Source organism: Oncorhynchus tshawytscha, linkage group LG02 (assembly GCF_018296145.1).
Source record: "Oncorhynchus tshawytscha isolate Ot180627B linkage group LG02, Otsh_v2.0, whole genome shotgun sequence".
NCBI classification, from domain to species: domain Eukaryota; kingdom Metazoa; phylum Chordata; class Actinopteri; order Salmoniformes; family Salmonidae; genus Oncorhynchus; species Oncorhynchus tshawytscha.
In genome coordinates, this window is record NC_056430.1 from 35144478 (window position 1) to 35164400 (window position 19923).

The 19923-nt window shown below is 42.6% G+C and overlaps 1 protein-coding gene across 4 annotated transcripts in view; it reads right to left on the reverse strand.

Moving 5' to 3' along the window:
- Positions 1-19923, reverse strand: part of rad18 (RAD18 E3 ubiquitin protein ligase) — a 76656-nt gene that overhangs the window by 23133 nt on the left and 33600 nt on the right. For 2 of the 4 annotated variants that reach the window (XM_024377306.2, XM_024377300.2), the window contains exons 10-11: positions 15051-15191; positions 8070-8235 (exon numbers count right to left, since the gene is read on the reverse strand). In XM_024377306.2, the coding sequence (XP_024233074.1) occupies positions 8070-8235; positions 15051-15191 (307 nt within the window). The other 2 variants (XM_024377291.2, XM_024377284.2) reach the window with 2 other exon arrangements.

Sequence of the window (19923 nt, forward strand, 5' to 3'; positions counted from 1 at the left end):
GATTGAGTTTGAATAACAGACTGGAAGTTTCAAAAGGAGGGTGGTGCTTGGTTACCTGCAAGGAAACACGTGCCGTCATCATTGCTTTCCACAAAAAGGGCTTCACAGGCAAGGATATTGCTGCCAGTAAGATTGCACCTGAAATTTATTGGATCATCAAGAACTTCAAGGAGAGTGGTTCAATTGTTGTGAAGAAGGATTCAGGACACCCAAGAAAGTCCAGCAAGCACCAGGACCGTCTCCTGAAGTTGATTCAGCTGCGGAATCATGGCACCACCAGTATAAAGCTTGCTCAGGAATGGCAGCAGGCAGGTGTGAGTGCATCTGCACACGGTGAAGACTTTTGGAGGATGGCCTGGAATCAAAAAGGGCTGCAAAGAAGCCAATTCTCTCCAGGAAAAACATCAGGGACAGACTGAAATTCAGCAAAAGGTACAGGGATTGGACTGCTGAGAACTGGGGTAAAGTCATTTTCTAGGATGAATCCCCTTTCCGATTGTTTGGGGAATCCGGAAAAAAGCTTGTCCGGAGAAGACAAGGTGAGCGCTACCATCAGTCCTGTGTCATTCCAATAGTAAAGCATCCTGAGACCATTCATGTGTGGGGTTGCCTCTCAGCCAAGGGAGTGGGCTCACTCACAATTCTGCCTAAGAACACAGCCATGAATAAAGAATGGTACCAACATATCCTCCGAGAGCAACTTCTCCCAACCATCCAGGAACAGTTTGGTGACGAACAATGCCTTTTCCAGCATGATGGAGCACCTTGCCATGAGGCAAAAGTGATAACTAAGTGGCTCGGGGAACAAAACATTGATATTTTGGGTCCATGGCCAGGAAACTCCCCAGACCTTAATCCCATTGAGAACTTGTAGTCAATTCTCAAGAGGTGGGTGGACAAACAAATACCCAGAAATTCTGACAAATTCCAAGAATTGATTATGCAAGAATGGGCTGCCATCAGTCAGGATGTGGCCCATAAGTTAATTGACAGCATGCCAGGGCGGATTGCAGAGGTCTTGAAAAAGAAAGGTCAACACTGCAAATATTGACTCTTTGCATCAACTTCATGTAATTGTCAATAAAAGCCTTTGACACATGAAATGCTTGTAATTATACCTCAGTAACATCTGACTAAAATATCTAAAGACACTGAAGCATCAAACTTTGTAGAAATTAATATTTGTGTCATTCTCAAAACTTTTAGCCACGACTATACTGCATACATATGGGATACATGACACACACACACACACACACACACACACACACACACACACACACTTGTAGTCGGAAGTTTACATACTTAAGTTGGAGTCATTAAAACTCATTTTTCAACCACTCCACAAATATCTTGTTAACAAACTATAGTTTTGGCAAGTCAGTTAGAACATCTACTTTGTGCATGACACAAGCAATTTTTCCAACAATTGTTTACAGACAGATTATTTCACTTATAACTCACTGCACCACAATTCCAGTGGGTCAGAGGTTTATATACACTAAGTTGACTGTGCATTTAAACAGCTTCTGATAGGCTAATTGACATAATTTGAGTGAATTGGAGGTGTACCTGTGGATGTATTTCAAGGCCTACCTTCAAAATCAGTGTCTTTTTGCTTGACATCATGGGAAAATCAAAAGAAATCAGCCAAGACCTCAGAAAGACAAATGTAGACCTCCACAAGTCTGGTTCATCCTTGGGAGATATTTCTAAACACCTGAAGGTACCACGTTCATCTGTACAAACAATAGTACACCAGTATAAACACCATGGGACCACACAACATCATACTGCTCAGGAAGGAGACGTGTTGTGTCTCCTAGAGATGAACGCACGTTGGTGTGAAAAGTGCAAATTCATCCCAGAACAACAGCAAAGGACCTTGTGAAGAAGCTGGAGGAAACAGGTACAAAAGTATCTATATCCACAGTAAAACGAGTCCTATATCGACATAACCTGAAAGGCCACTCAGCAAGAAGAAGCCACTGCTCTTCTAAATTATGTGGATATATTGAAGAAACATCACAAGACATCAGTCAGGAAGTTAAAGCTTGGTCGCAAATGGGTCTTCCAAATGGACAATGACCCAAGCATACTTCCAATGTTGTGGCAAAATGGCTTCAAAGTTAAGATATTGGCATGGCCATCACAAAGCCCTGACATCAATCCTATAGAAAAGTTGTCGGCAGAACTGAAAAAGCATGTGCGAGCAAGGAGGCTTACAAACCTGACTCAGTTACACCAGCTCTGTCAGGGGGAATGGGCCAAAACTCACCCAACTTATTGTGGGAAGCTTGTGGAAGGCTACCCGAAACGTTTGACCCAAGTTAAACCATTTAAAGGCAATGCTACCAAATACTAATTGAGTGTATGTAAACATCTGAACCACTGGGAATGTGAGGAAAGAAATAAAAGCTTAAATAAATCACTCTACTATTATTCTGACATTTCATGTTCTTAAAATAAAGTGGTGATCCCAACTGACCTAAGACAGGGTATTTTATTATGATTAAATGTCAGGAATTGTGAAAAACTGAGTTTAAATGTATTTGGCTAAGGTGTATGTAAACTTCCAACTTCAACTGTATATACACCTATTTTGGAGGGGGGGGGGGCTTTATTTAACTAGCCAAGTCGGTTAAGAACAAATTCTTTTTCAATGACGGCCTAGGAACAGTGGGTTAACTGCCGTGGGGATTCAGGGATTCCATCCTGCGGTTACTAGTTCAATGCTTTAGCCACTAGGCTACCTGCCGCCCCACCTCTTCTGAAAGACCCCAGAGTCTGCAACACCTCAAAGCAAAGGGCACCACCAAGCAAGCGGCACCATGAAGAACAAAGAGCTCTTAAAACAGGTCAGGGTCACAGTTTTGGAGAAGTACAGATCAGGGTTGGGTTATGAAAAAACATCCAAAACATCCCACGGAGCACCATTAAATCCATTATTAAAAAATGGAAAGAATATGGCACCACCACAAACCTGCCTAGAGAGGGCCACCCACCAAAACTCACGGACCAGGCAAGGAGGGCATTAATCAGAGAGGCAACAAAGAGACCAAAGATAACCCTGAAGGAGCTGCAAAGCTCCACAGCGGAGATTGGAATATCTGTCCATTGTACCACTTTAAGCCGTACACTCCACGGAGCTGGGCTTTACAGAAGAGTGGGCAGAAAAAAGCCATTGCTTAAAGAAAAAAAAAGAAAACACGTTTGGTGTTTGCCAAAAGGCATGTGGGAGACTCCCCAAACATATGGAAGAAGGTAGTCTGGTCAGATGAGACAAACATTTTGTTTTTTGGCCATCAAGGAAAAATCTATGTCTGGTGCAAACCCAATATTCACATCACCCCGAGAACACCATCCCCAAAGTGAAGCATGGTGGTGGCAGCATCATGCTGTGGGAATGTTTATCATTGGCAGGAACTGAGAAACTGGTCAGAATTTAAGGAATGCTGGGTGCGCTAAATACAAGGAAATTCTTGAGGGAGACTTGTATCAGTTTTCCACAGATTTGAGACTGGGACAGAGGTTTACCTTCCAGCGGGACAATGACACTAAGCATACTGCTAAAGCAACAATCGAGTGGTTTAAGGGGAAACATTTAAATGTCTTGGAATGGCCTAGTCAAAGCCCAGACCTCAATCCAATTGAGAATCTGTTGTATGACTTAAAGATTGCTGTACACCAGCGAAACCCATCCAACTTGAAGGAGCTAGAGCAGTTTTGCCTTGAAGAATGGGCAAAAATCCTAGTGGTTAGATGTGCCAAGCTTACAGAGACATACCCCAAGAGACTTGCAGCTGTAATTGCAAAAGGTGGCTCTACAAAGTATGGACTTTGGGGGGGAGTAGTTACGCTCAAATTCAGTTTTGTCTTATTTCTTGTTTGTTTCACAATAAAAAATATGTTGCATCTTCAAAGTGGTAGGCATGTTGTGTAAATCAAATGATACAAACCCCCCCCCAAAAATCAATTTTAATTCCAGGTTGTAAGGCAACAAAATAGGAAAAATGCCAAGGGCGAGCCACTATATTTATCTGACTATTCACAACAATTGTATTATTGTGTGCACGTAACCATACTCGTTGATCTACAAACCAAAATTCGGAGTAAACCACCCTCCCGCTTAGCCTCTTTCTCTCTGCTGGTGACAAATTGCCAGAAGCATTGCAGGAAGTAAATGCAGGAAGTGTAACCCATTAATGGAAATTATTGCGTCACAATACCAGGCAGGCATTGCAATTGTTTTTATGAGGGTTATTTTATTTTCATGACGGTCTTCATTCATAACTGTTGGTTACAAGGTTATACAGTAATTGTGCCAGCCCTAACTGTGCCATCGCATTGCATGTTTTTTTTTTAAATAAATCCCTTACTTGGCATATCACATGGTCATCATATCAAGCAGCTAATTTTGGCCTGGATGAAATACAATAGCCGGGATGATGTGAGGTTTACTGAGTTCTTTATCCAAAAATAGTACCTGGGTTAAACTTGGCTGTGAAACAGAGGAATGGTAAGTGTGTGTGGTGCCAGGCATAATCAAATATGACCCGATTTGGCTTGAATCCCCTGAGATCAGTGTCTTGGGGCCACGGAGGGCCTGGGAGGCAGGTAAGGACAACCCAGGACAAGGAGCCCATCTAAATGGATTAAACTAGGCCTCTTTGAAGCTGGTTCTTTTCATTGGAAGGCTATTAATATTAATAATGAAAAGCCCAGCGTGAATACTTCCTGGCCAGGGGAAAATGAACAAAAAATGATAACCTAACAGAGAGGAACCTCTAGCGAACTTCTGACTGCTAATAAAACACTTTATCAGGGGATTAACCCTTGCTTTGTAAAAAAACTACACAGCCTCTCCGAGTCCATTAAATTAATGAGTCGATATACTTGGAAAGACGACTAGCTAATTTGACGTTGCATAACTTTTACTCACTTGTTCAGTTTAATCTTTATACTGAAGACAAATTGATCAGAACAGTAAATCCTTATCATACATTGTGTTGCCCATGCTGCACTCCATGGCTTAATCTACAGTGCTTCCGGAAAGCATTCAGATCCCTTGACTTTTTTTTACATGTTGTTACGTTACAGCCTTATTCTAAAATAGATTATTTTATCCATCTACACACAATACCCCATAATGACAGAGCAAAAACAGGTTTTTCGAAATGTTAGCAAATGTATTAAACAGGGGAAAAAACATATTTACTAGTACTTTGTAGAACTTTGTCTAAGCTTAAGATGGCTATTTAAGTGAAAATGAATTCAGCCCTAAGTCGGCCTTTTTGAAAGTGAAGTTTGTAAGTTCTTCATGTAGCCTTATCAATATACAAATATAATGTATGTAGCCTACTCACTATTTCAGTGTTATTTTTGCAACATTTTCCTTTATATTATTCTCTTCTCTTGAAAGTAAATCAATACATGTCAGGGGAGGGGAACTTAAAAATAAAATCAATAAAGCAAGTGGAGGCTGAATAAACTGCCATAGTGTGCAGAAGGAATGAGATTCACCTGAAATAACAACCCGGAGAGAACCACAAAAAAGCAAACACATTGGATCAATCTATCCTGAACACCTGCGTTGAGCAGCCCTGATTTATCCCATAATGAGCAGAATACTGCAAGTAATGTTTCTCTCCTAAACATTAAATCAAAACCAAACAAGGACCTGCTTATAGTATATGTACCTCCATACGGCTGGCCTTTCACTTATGTAAGATTAGAAGACAGCATTAAATGTTCTCTTCAGAGATGCTCTAAATACCCAACACCTGTGGAGAGTGCAGCAAAACTTCTCACGATTCTTCAACAACACCCCTCTATGCAAGTTGAATTCATTAAAGAGCTTTTCATCACTTTGCCTGGACAAAGATAATGTTTTATTACTGTGTGTGGAATAAAAAAACACTTTTGTGAAGAGCTTCTCCCAAAGATGGTCTTTGAGGGCTGTATAGTCCCTTGGAAGTTCTCGACTGTGGAACAGGGAGCAAACAGAATAGCCTAATTATTACACCATTGGGTAAAAAAGCTGATGCATTTTTGTGTTATCGCCTAACAGTAACATGACAGCCTACCACATAAAGAGGGCTCTAATAGGCGCTGACAGGTGAGTAAATACAGACAGAAGACATGGCACAAGCCTGGAGGCCTCATCTCCCTCTGCTCAGTCTGGGGCTCACACTCACACAGGATCACAATGCGACCTCCGGAAGCAGGAGTGAAAAACGGTTGCATTACAATCATATGAATGGAAACAGGAATAAATTCGAAACAGAGTGACACCTGGTGAGAAGATTTCTATTTGATGACCAAAAGATGAATCTGCTCAAGCAGGTGTGAAGATTATTCAGTAATGGCTGACTCTCACCTGAAAGACCATGTAAACCCTGGATGGGATGGATAAAGGATGAGAAGGATATATGCAATCGATTTTTAGCGAGCCTTTTCTGAAAGAGGAAGCCAATATTTGTTCATATCTCCCTGGAAGTCCTAATAAAACACTTTTACAAGACATTTACATGCCTTAATGTGGACAAACAGAGAGTAAATTGCCTCTGGAAGGTGAGAGCACTCCTCTTGGTGCCCCTCCAGGGGAAGACTAATGAAATGTCTATCTGCATAAAGAGTTAGGTAGGTAGGTGGGCCGTAGCAACTGGTGGGGCTAATGCCTGTCTGTTAGCTATTAGAGCAGGCTGCTGGAGCATGGAGCAGCTCTCCGTCTGACTGACTAACTGGCTCATTACTGGGGGGAGTGGGAGAGAGGTCTGACCAAGTGCTGCTCTGATGATAGCGCCGGCTAAGAGGCAATTTAAGTGGTGTGGTTCAAGAGCATTGTCAGGTGTCCGAGTCCCCAGCTGGAAGCCGAGCCAGGCAGGCAGGCGGTGGCTTTATCAGAGGCAGGTGGTGCACACACACACACACACACACACACACACACACACACACACACACACACACACACACACACACAGGGTTATAATTAATTACCACACCTGCCAAATTTCACACAGACACACTTCCAGCTCCATACAGGCAGAATGTGGGGTGACAGAAAAGCATATTTGCGTGAAGCTCTAGGGCCTCATATGAATAGGAGCAGGTCAATGGAACATCAGCCTCTGCCAAAAAAAAAAAAACCTGCTGTATAGAGCTCTAAATTGTGGTGGGAGTCTGGACATCTCATAGTGCTTATTTGATAAGGCCCTCTGGCACACAGCATACACTCTGAACAAGGGAGCACACTATTAATTACATTCTGTAGCTGATGGCTCTACGAATCTGCATCCTTTGGGGTCCAGGTCGATATTCCAGACAAAAGCAGCACGAGTTCTATTAACAGCTGCCTGGCTCACGACCAGCTTCCTTGAAAAAATATATTTTCAAAACAATAATGTATATTGTTCCAATACTGTATATCAAAATATTTAATATATCAATCTCTGTAAAAATAGAAATCTACTATAGTTTTTTTTTCCTTTGATCAGTTGGTAACTTGTCCCAACCCTATTTTGATAAGAGCTTGGTACTGTTAGTTATCTGTGACTGATTTAGACTGTTATGTTCAACACGTAACTTTAGTCTTCAGCTAGCCAACCTTGCGGTGTCTTTCTAAAGAAAAGGCAATTTAAACTATTCTGGGCTGAAGTGCAGGCAGGCTGTGGGGGTATGAATGCTGATAGAACTCTTTCCAGAGGCCCGCAACGAGCTGTGTGAGTCAGAACCAACTCAATACTCCCGCTGAGAGTCCGACTTTAGTTTCACACAGAGTTCCTCAGTAATACCACACACACACACAACAGCTCTCCTGTTTTGAGAGCTGTGAAGCATTGAAACAGAGAAACCCTGGGAAGACAAGTCAAATGTCTGCTTGTTGAGGAGTGGAGAATCAGCTATTCAGCTGGCTTGGGGTGAAGTTCCCCCAAGGTACAGATCTCGAATCAGATCAAGAATACCCTTCCCCAATCCTAACCTTAACCATTAGTGGGTAAAATGCACAAATTCAGTGTCTAGGGGCAACTTCACCCTAATCAATTCTGCCGTCTCCTGGGCTCGCTCACCTGCTGATGGACACGTCACTGAGACAGCTGGGTGACCTGGAAATGACCTCTACAACAGAAGGCTGCTGCTCCTCAGAGGGCTCCTGCACTGGTGATGTCATCAATATGCAGAAGGCCTCTGAGTCAATGAGACTGGGATCCCTCTGTTCCTGTTCTGCTGCTTTATCTACAGAGACGAATGGAAAAGAACATGGACAATACTAATGATCATGTCATAAAAGACTGGTAGAAAATCAATCATTGGTGAAAATGAGCTGTCAAGAATCTATGTTGGGAAACTGTCCTTGACAACCATGTATTTTAATCTGGATCTGTCCTGTTTTAACGTTGTACACATGATGTGTGAGCAGGCTGCATGATAGATGCTAAAGTCATCCATGTCAATTTCTATCTTATATTATAGATATTTCCCCAATGTAATGTTCAAAATGCCTTTAACCACAAACAAACCACTGTGTCTTCTAGGCGGTGGGCAAAATATATGACCAGCAGTTAATGGTATTCTATGCATTATAAATATGATTACCTCTGCACATACTGACGTTTCGTTCTGTGACGGGGGAATTCCATGTAAAGCAATGAAACGCTTGATTTGTCGACAGTTAAAACACCATGTGTGTTTTTTTCTTTTCAAGATGAAAGTAAACAGAATGCTAGGTAGTGCTAGGTACTAACAGCCAATACAGCACGGGCTGGAAGCTATAGCAAGCCTCGATTGGTCAATTGCCCTGCAATATCCCCAATCATTAGCATACTGCTAAGCTTCCCCAACTTAATGTTCACTCACTGATCACCGAGCTCCTCTTGCTTCTCCTCACTTTGATACTAGATCTTTCCTTTTATCGAAAATGAATAGTCTCCGTCATTTTGTTGGCAGCCATTGCTTTCAGTGGACTACAAGTGTGACCTTTTTTCAAGACATTCAACACACTGAATCCCAAAAGAGCTCGTGGGTGTGTTGCATGTCAGCCCAAAAATATATACATAACTTATGCGACAAGTTATGGCAGTATGCTTCCACGTTTTATGCAATACATGTGTATCTTTTTTGGCTGACGTGCCAAAGACGAACCACACATTCGGAGGTAATAGTGTGTGTATTGACTTACAAAATGAATTGTACTCTGGGGCTGTAATTTATTCCCTGCACTACATCAGACAGCATGGGTATGGTGGTGTGCATGTTAACAAGCATCTTTAAAAGGGGTATGACTAAAGACATCAGCATGCTTCAGTTCGGCTGGGCCTAGCCGAACTCAGCAAGCCGAACCGAACGAGTGTACTCGTATACTCCCTTAAGAGCTTCACTTGAAAACAGATTTAAAAAAAGGCAATAGTAGTACTGTTTGCCCTTTTTGAGAAGGCGTAACAACTATACACTTTCTCAAAATGGTCGGAATTAATTTAAGCTAACTCAAGAAAACGGTCATTAATATTGACGTTCTTCAGCTGTGCCACCAGAGACTCTGGACGCATGACTTTCAACCTTCGTCTCTCCCGTACGGGAGTTGTAGCGATGAGACAAGATAGTAGCTACTAAACAATTGGATACCACGAAATTGGGGAGAAAAAGGGGTAAAAAAAAAACTACAATAAAAAATAAATATTGACTTTCTTGAAAAAGAGATCTTAGTTGCGCAATATTACAAGATGTTTGGTGGACTATTTTTCAATAAAATGAGTCCTACTGTTGACCAATCACCGACGAAAGGGGCGTAGACTTCGGCTCCCCTCCAGCAAAAAATGTTGTGTGCAAGAACAGCTGAAAAAAAAACCTCACTGAAGTCCAAAACAAACAAAAACGCCATAAAATATCTTCATAATATATGCACGAACACTATAGAGTTCATGCATTAACTTTTGGCTGAGAAGCATGCGGACACCTTAATGCCCACATTGAAACAACACTATAACAGAACACGTATTAGAGCCAATATGAGAGGGTTCAAATAAGCTGTCTCCACATTTTTTTATTTCACCAGGTAGGCCAGTTGAGAACAAGTTCTCATTTACAACTGCGACCTGGCCAAGATAAAGCAAAGCAGTTCGACAAAAACAACAACACAGAGTTACACATGGGATAAACAAACGTACAGTCAATAACACAATAGAAATATCTATATACAGTGTGTGCAAATGTAGTAAGATTAGGGAGGTAAGGCAATAAATAGACAGTGGCGAAATAATTTCAATTTAGCATTAAAACTGGAATGATAGATGAAGATGATGATGAGAAAGTAGGGATACTGGGGTGCAAATGAGCAAAAATAAATAACAATATAGGGATGAGGTAGTTGGGTGGGCTATTTACAGATGGGCTGTGTACATGTGCAGTGATTGGTAAGCTGCTCTGACAGCTGATGCTTAAAGTTAGTGAGGGAGATATAAGTCTCCAGCTTCAGGGATTTTTGCAATTCGTTCCAGTCATTGGCAGCAGAGAACTGGAATGAAAGGCGGCCAAAGAGGTGTTGGCTTTGGGGATGGCCAGTGAAATATACCTGCTAGAACGCGTGCTAAGGGTGGGTGTTGCTATGGTGACCAGTGAGCTGAGATAAGGCGGGGCTTTACTTAGCAAAAACTTATAGATGACCTGGAGACAGTGGGTTTGGCAACGAATATGAAGCGAGGGCCAGCCAACGAGAGCAAACATGTCGCAATGGTGGGTAGTATATGGGGCTTTGGTGATAAAACGAATGGCACTGTGATAGCAAATTGGATGTAGTCTGAGTAGAGTGTTGGAGGCTATTTTGAAAATGACATCGCTGAAGTCAAGGATCAGTAGGATAGTCAGTTTTACAAGGGTATGTTTAGTAGCATGAGTGAAGGAGGCTTTGTTGCGAAATAGGAACACCGATTCTAGATATCATTTTGGATTGGAGATGCTTAATGTGAGTCTGGAAGGAGAATTTACAGTCTAGCCAGACACCTAGGTATTTGTAGGGCGGGTGCGGGCAGCGATCGGTTGAAGAGCATGCATTTAGTTTTACTAGCATTTAAGAGTAGCTGGAGGCCACAGAAGTAGTGTTGTATGGCATTGAAGCTCGTTGGGAGGTTTGTTAACACAGTGTCCAAAGAAGGGCCAGAAGTATACAGAATGGTGTCGTCTGCGTAGAGCTGGATCAAAGAATCACCAGCAGCAAGAGCGTCATCATTGATATATACAGTGAAAAGAATCAGCCCAGGAATTGAACCCTGTGGCACCCCATAGAGACTGCCAGAAGTCCGGACAACAGGCCCTCCGATTTGACACACTGAACTCTATCAGAGAAGTAGTTGGTGAACCAGGCGAGGCAGTCATTTGAGAAACCAAGGCTATTGAGTCTGCCGATAAGAATGTGGTGATTGACAGAGTCGAAAGCTTTGGCCAGGTCGATGAAGACGGCTGCACAGTACTGTCTTTTATCAATGGCGGTTATGATATAGTTTAAGACCTTGAGCGTGGCTGAGGTGTACCCATGACCAGCTCGGAAACCAAACTGTGGAGAAGGTACAGTGGGATCTGAAATGGTCAGTGATCTGTTTGTTAACTTGGCTTTTGAAGAATTTAGAAAAGGCAGGGCAGGATAGATATGGGTCTGTAACAGTTTGTGTCTAGTGTCTCCCCCTTTGAAGAGGGGGATGACCGCGGCAGCTTTCCAATCTTTAGGAATCTCAGACAAAACAAAAAAGCATTTGAATAGGCTAGTAATAGGGGTTGCAACAATTGCAGCGGATAATTTTAGAAAGAGATGGTCCAGATTGTCTAGTCCAGTTGATTTGTAGGGGTCCAGATTTTGCAGCTCTTTCAGAACATCAACTATCTGGATTTAGGTGAAGGAGAAGCGGGGGGGCTTGGGCAAGTTGCTTCGGGGGGTACAGAGCTATTGGCTGGGGTAGGGGTAGCCAGGTGGAAAGCATGGACAGCCGTAGAAAATGCTTATTGAAATACTACATTTCTGTAGATTATCGGTGGTGACAGTTTCCTAGCCTCAGTGTAGTGTGCAGCTGGGAAGAGGTGTTCTTATTTTTTATTTATTTTACCTTTATTTAACCAGGCAAGTCAGTTAAGAACAAATTATTATTTTCAATGACGGCCTAGGAACAGTGGGTTAACTGCCTGTTCGGGGGCAGAACGACAGATTTGTACCTTGTCAGCTCGGGGGTTTGAACTTGCAACCTTCCGGTTACTAGTCCAATGCTCTAACCACTAGGCTACCCTGCCTCCCCATGGACTTTACAGTGTCCCAAAACGTTTTGAGATTTGTGCGACAGGATGCAAATTTCTGTTTGACTGTGAATATTGGTTCCTAACTTCCCTGAAAAGTTGCATATCGCGGGGGCTATTCGATGTTAATGCAGTACGCCACAGGATGTTTTTGTGCTGGTCAAGGGTAGTCAAGTCTGGAGTGAACCAAAGACTATATCTGTTCTTAGTTCTACATTTTTTGAATGGGGCGCTTATTAAAGATGGAGAGAAAAGCACTTTTAAAGAGCAACCAAGCATCCTCTACTGAAGGGATGAGGTCAATATCCTTCCAGGATACCCGGGCCAGGTCGATTAGAAAGGCCTGCTCGCTGAAGTGTTTTAGGGAGTGTTTGACAGTGATGAGGGGTGGTTGTTTGACCATGGACCCATTACGGATGCAGGCAATGAGGCAGTGATCGCTGAGATCCTGGCTGTAGACAGCAGAGGTGTATTTAGAGGGCTAGTTGGTCAGGATGATATCTATGAGGGTGCCCGTGGTTACAGATTTAGAGTTGTACCTGGTAGGCTCCTTGATAATTTGTGTGAGATTGAGGGCATCTAGTTTAGATTGTAGCATATCCCAGTTTAGGTCACCAAACAGTAGGAACTCAGAAGACAAATGGGGAGCAATCAATTCACATATGGTGTCCAGGGCACAGCTGGGGGCTGAGGGGGGTCTATAACAAGTGGCAACAGTAAAAAACGTATTTCTGGAAAGGTGGATTTTTAAAAGTAGAAGCTCAAACTGCAGAGTTCTATCTCTGCAGTAGATTGCAACTCCACCCCCTTTTGCAGTTCTATCTTGGCGGAAAATGTTGTAGTTGGGGATGGAAATTTCAGACTTTTTGGTGGCCTTCCTAAGCCAGGATTCAGACACGGCTAGGACATTAGGGTTGGAGGAGTGTGCTGAAGCAGTGAATAAAACAAACTTAGGGAGGAGGCTTCTGACGTTATCATGCATGGAACCAAGGCTTTTACAGTTACACAAGTCAACAAATGAGAGCACCTGGGGAATAGGTGTGGTACTGGGGGCTACAGGGGCTGGGTTAACCTCTACATCACCAGACGAACAGACGAGGAGTTGGATAAGGGTAGGGCTAAAGGCTATAAGAACTGGTCGTCTAGTGTGCTGGGAACAGAGAATAAAAGGAGCAGATTTCTGGGCGTGGTAGAATAGAGTCAGGGCATAATGTACAGACGAGGTTATGGTAGGGTGTGTGTACAGTGAAGGTAAGCCTCGGCATTGAGTGACGATGAGAGAGATTGCATCTCTGGGGGCACCAGTTAACCCAGGTGAGGTCTCTGCATGTGTGGAGGGTGGGACAAAAGAGCTACCTAAGGCATGTTGAGCGGGACTGGGAGCTCTACAATGAAATAAAAGAAAAAGTACTAACCGAGATAGCAGTTGACAAGGCATATTGACATTAGAGAGAGGCATAAAGCAATCACGGGTGTTGATCGGGAGAGCTAAGACAGCAATTAATAAATGGAAATGAATGGGCAGAGAGGGTCAGTTGGGTACGTACAAGACCTGAGTTCGAGGCTGGGGCCGACAGACAAACAAAAAGAGGTACCGAGTTTGTGAATAGTCCAGCAGGCATCAGCTGTGTAGCCGAGTGATCATATTTGTCCAATGAGCAGCAATAGGTGAGTCAGGGAGCCGTTCGGTAGTCGCTACTACACTAGGCGAGTGGGCGACAACGGCGTTCAGAAAGCTAGCGGGCCGGGGCTAGCGGATGGGTCTTTGGCGACATCGCAATGGAAACGCCTGTTGAAACCACATTGGATGATTACGTCGGCAGACCAGTCGTGAGGGATCGTCAGGGCTCTGTGTTAACAATAAAGGGTCCAGGCCAATTGGCAAAAGAGGTATTGTAGCCCAATAAGTTAGCTGGTATATGGGCCTAGCTCAAGGCTAGCCCAAGGTTAACTGGTGCTTGCTTCAGGACAGAGGCGTTAGCTAACAGTAGCCATGCGATTGCAGCTAGCTAGCTGGGATGATCCGAGGTAAATGGTCCAGAGCTTGCGGCAGGAATCCGGTGATGTGGTAGAGAGAAGCAGTCCGATATGCTCTGGGTTGATATTGTGCTGTGCAGACTGGCAGGTATTGTCCGAGCTAAAGCTGGCTGGTGTCCTAGCTAAAGGTGAAGACCGCTAACCGTGGCTAACAAAGACTGATAGCTAGTAGCTAGTTAGCTGGCTAGCTCCTGATGGAGGTTCAGGTTATAAGGAATAAAAATAGCAGATCTGTACCACATTGGGTGAGGCGGGTAGCAGGAAAGTATATTTAGTTTGTAGATAGAAACTGAGATTAAAGTATATATGGGAGGAAAAAAAATGACTTTTTACACGGGATAAGACAAAGACAAAGACACGTCCAACTGCTACACCATCTTGGAAATTCACATAAGATGCAAAGGATTAAAAAAAAACATTTTGGGGAGAAAACAGCCTTGTGGCCATGCTGCTGGGTGTATAGCTGAACCCTGGCCCTGATCAACAGTGACCACCTGAAGAGAAGCCATCAGAGGTCTGGGGCTGAGTGACGATGTGAAGGTTGTGATAGCAAATCCCCCTGAACAGGAATACAGAGAGGGTTCTTCATATAGAAACCGTCCCTGCGTCTCTCTCCTTTTGTAAATTGCTTATGGACTATGAGCTCTGCTGGGGAGGCTGGGGGCTGTAAAATATTCCGTGGCGACGGTGCTAACCCTTATTTAATCCGCTCAACATGTTAATGAGGGTTACGGTGGTACCTGCAGAGCTGGAGCCCGCTCTCCGGTCCTCCTCTACTCCCTCATCCCTCACTTTCTGTTTCATCTCCCTCTTCCTGGTCTTTTCCAGGCGACCCCGGACCTGGGCGATAAGGCAGGAGAAATCACTGTTATGCTGCCTCCCTGTAATACAGATAAGGAGAGGTAAGAAGCCAGGTTAGGCATGCAGAGATCAGACATGCACATACACAGTAACACACGTAAGCAGACAGATCCTGTTTCTGAATGTTGCATAGAGGGAGAACTGCAGTTTGATTCCCTTTTATACAAAAACCCACATCCAAACACGGAGAAACAAGCGTGGTTTAAGACCCAGATACATCAAGGCACCGATCATACAAACTCCCCCCTGCTTATTATATCATAACTAGAGGCACGCGCTCTGGAAGATAACCAATGTTTATGTAAGGTCTGGTGTGTTAGAATACAGGACCCCTCTCTGAGTACATTGTTGAGAACAGCCGTATATTCAGTTGCAGTGATGGTAAAGGACAGTGTGTCATGGGAGGTTTGTGAGGATGTTTTTGTTTTAAATAGCAGAAGAAAAAAGACAAGGGTTTTACTAATATGATAGACAGACGAGGGTGAGCTCCATAAAAAGGCCTCTCCGAGAGCTTATCAGCCTACACAGAAACAGTTAAATGATAAGAGATCAAATTAAACCGCAAGTTTCTGCTGGAAAAACAAACTCATTAAAACATGAGCTAAACCACAAATGAAAACCAATACGATTAAGGCAGGCGAAGCTATTGGATCAAGTCAGCAGAAGGCATTCAAGTTGAGTGCAGAAACAGACGGGTTCAATTCAGCCAACAAAAAACAATATGAAAAATTACAATAATAGAACTGAGCACAAACTCCAGAGAATGTAAAACAAAGAGTATGAAATTACAATTTCAGGGCTTTTATTGCAAAACAATGGATCTGAGAGATCTATCCTAAAAATATTTATACTCAGACCTTATACCTGGTTACAGATTTGACTGAAAAGATGTTTCATTCTAAGATTGGGTGATATGGCCAAAATATCATTTTATTTGTTTTTTTGGCAGTATTTTTTGTTTCTGAATAATAAAAGTTCTAAATATGCTTTATGAGTAGTTCATGACCCTAAGGTGGCAACACAAATACGTGATTTCAATGGGGCGTTCTCCATTCTGATTGTTTATACTGTTCAATCCAACAAACGAAAATAGCTAGCTAGCTAACATACTCATGTTTCGCCTATCCCAGTGTTGCCTATTTAGCGACTTTGTTACGCATTTTTCCGAGTTTTCAGGCGCCTCCAGCTCCTTTTATTGGGGAGTTTTGCCACAGAGAGTTTCTATGGTTTTGATAACATTGATCGACATTTCCCACTCAATTCTAGCGATTAGCATTAGACAAACTAGCAAATCAAATCAAATTTTATTTGTCACATGCGCCGAATACAACAACCTTACAGTGAAATGCTTACTTGCAGGCCCTTAACCAACAATACAGTTAAGAAAAGTAAGTGTAAAGTGAAAAATAGATAACTAAAAATGTTTCATAAAAAGTAACAAATAATTAAACAGTAGGAGTAAAATAACAATAGCGAGGCTATATACAGGGGGTACCGGTACAGAGTCAATGTGCAGGGGCACCAGTTAGTCGAGGTAATTAAGGTAATATGTACATGTAGGTAGAGTTAAAGTGACTATGCATAGATAATAAACAGAGAGTAGCAGCAGCATAAAGAGGGGGGAGGGGCAATGCAAATAGTCTGGGTAGCCCCTTGATTTGCTGTTCAGGAGTCTTATGGCTTGGGGGTAGAAGCTTTTAAGAAGCCTTTTGGACCTAAGACAGTAGTTTGCAGACAGTAAGATACATAAACTAATAATGTAGTTATAGAACGCTTGTAGAAAGCAGCATCGCTGTCACCAACGTCTTTCTGCATCTATCTGACCATGCAGACCAGACAGCAGAGTGAACTGCATGAAAGTTGAGCAACTGGTTTTTCCTTGAGTGACAGGGGTCAGGGCATGGTGTGGGAAGTGGCAAGCAGGAGGAGAGGGAGAAAGACTACATGTAGCAAACGGAGTAAAGTATTAAACGGACATTACAAGCACTGGTGTTGCGCATCACATTCTACAAACCAAACATTGAAATACCATTATAGAAGGTAAGGTAAAAACCCAAACCGGTCTGTGCGTCAAATACTGGTACATAGTAAAATAAGGTACTGTACAGCCCTATTTTATTATTGTGCCAATTAAACTCCTCGTATCATGTGTCCTGTCAATACAACTTAGGCCCAAAGTAGTCCAGATTAAACACAGAACACACGCACCCGGGCCAGAATTCAATTACAACCGCCTGTAGGTAAGTGATTTCATTATGAGATTCCTTTCCTCTGACATGCCTGTTATAGCCGTGTAATGCAGGACATTGTGTTCTCTCAGCCTGAGCACAACTAACATCCACTCACCTCTGATGATCTGACTATGTGACTACAGCAGATCATCTGGATAGATCCTCTGGAATCTGCTCAGAAGAATCTCATTCAGATCACCATCATATCTTGTACAGAAAACCAGTATATACAATCAAATAAATCTCCAAGACCAGACCAGAAATTCATTCTCATATCAAAGGACATAGTAGATACTGTAAATCCTAATTTTCTGAAAGCACTGGACCCTGGCTGCAGCCGCTTAGGCCAGCCTTGTGGCACCTAACATTCCAGCAGGTCCAATGTTTACAGTAAATTGAGTTGAGGTGTGTGTGTTTGTGGGGATGCTGGTGCTCTACAGCTGCATGGTCCTACTGCATGGTCCGCATTAGCCCTCCATTTCATGCCACCTTTCCCCGAACCCCAACTCAGCAGTACTGTTCTGTTTGCACATGTACTATAAAGTAAAACCAAGGTGCCAGATTCACCAACTTGAGATATTCAGCTGCAGAACACCGATACATTTCACCGGTTTGCTTGCTTATCCGCAGACTTCACAAAGCAAGAACAAAAAAGGGCTATCATTGCGTTTTGGATTCCGAGGCATAAATATTTCAAACAAAAGACATACTCGTTTTTCTTTTTACTCAGATTAGGCCTAGAAGACCAGTGACTGAATCAGACTTTGTGACTTGGCTTTGACAGGTTTCCACCTTGAAGAGTCTCGAGTGCGTACACTAAATGAAGGTCAAAGAACATACATGTTATTGGACATGTTCTGATGACATTGAATATTAGAATATTTTGGGAGGAATAAAAATAGAACTTCCGTGAACTACACCATTCAGTTAGAGCAGTATTCAGAGAGCCAAGGTGAATGCTCACAATCCATGGGTTGATTACTCACCACATGGCTCATTTACATGTTAATACAAGACCCTGCTCATGGCTATTTGTCGGGTTTGATATAACAACAAGCTATTTAACGTTCATTCTGCATATTACATGAAGCAAATTATAGTTTAATTTAATTAATTTCCACCACTTGTTTGTTTCGTAGACAGGGGTGTTCTATGTAAATTAATGCTAATTCGTACAATGCCTGCTACCAAAGTATTGTAGCTAAAGAAATCAGTTTCATATGCAGCCCCAGAGCGACAAACCACTTTCTTGGCTGTAGTTTGAGTCTGAGCTGTAATGAAGAAAGAACAGTTGCATGGAGAAATATAGATCATTATCAAACCAGTAATTTATATCTAAATGAGCTCAAGACCTGACTGATATCTGTTCCAAATATTATCTGTGTGACATCCTGTCAGCAATTCTTGAAGACCCATACTGCTGCCTTGCTTGTTCCAGTAACTGACTTAAAGCGGAGGACATCTTCCTCAGTAGCACAAGGATTGTCTCCAGGAAATGCCATGTTTGATGTGACTCCAATCATGGCGTCACCTCCTTATAGGTAAACCGTCCGTCAACCACACAACGACAGCTCTATGGGCAACTTGCGCAAATGTCACCACTGATAAAAAATTCACAACGACCTGCCTCCAAACATGGGTTCAGCTGCACAAAGAGAAAGAGAGAAAAAGGGAGCAGAGAAGAAAAAAGAGAACATCATCATGACCTTTATCTGGCCTTATTGTCTCAGGCTTTGATCCAGCTCAGGAGAGCAGCTTTCATGGACAACATCAAACAGATGTCTTTAATGGTGAAACTTCCAAAATACTACTTGATGGCGGGAGTGCAAATAGTCTTTAAGAGAAAAGAAAAATAATGGGTGTGCAAAACTGTGGATTCATGGAGGCATACGAGAGGGCTATATTTTACTTGATGGCAATAAGACCAAAATAAATTGGGGTTTAATCAGTTTGAGGTGAAATTGCGGCTTCTGGAAATCAGAATGACAGAAAGACAAGATGGTTGTCAGAGTTGACAGAAAAAGGCAAGTGTTTTTTTCTAATACCTTATTAAACATTTTGGTCTCTAAACGAAAACGTTCTAGCAACAGTTCAATAAAAGATGGAACATGCTAGTAGATACCATCTGGCTTTTTGCAGTTTTTTTTGGCGCTCCCTTGTGTACTAAGCCGGTAATACTGTAAATCCTGGGATGAGAGAAGAACGGTATGACGATATGAAAAACTCTATTAGTTGCTGCATTCAAAGTTAGCCACTAGATGGCACCATATCACACCAGGGCTATAAGAACTGAACCGATGCACATGGGGCCATGAAATTTGGTATGTGAAACTTATGTACATGTCCCTAGAAGCTGTGTGAATATCGTCACTGCAACCTTAGATGGCTGCACCAGACCAGTTGGTTGCACTATAAATGTCATGAGCATCAGTGGCACCATTAGATACTAGAGCAATAACTATTGATCAAGTGGACTGTGTCTCGTGCAAATTAATGTTAGATTTAAATTATGCAGATGAAT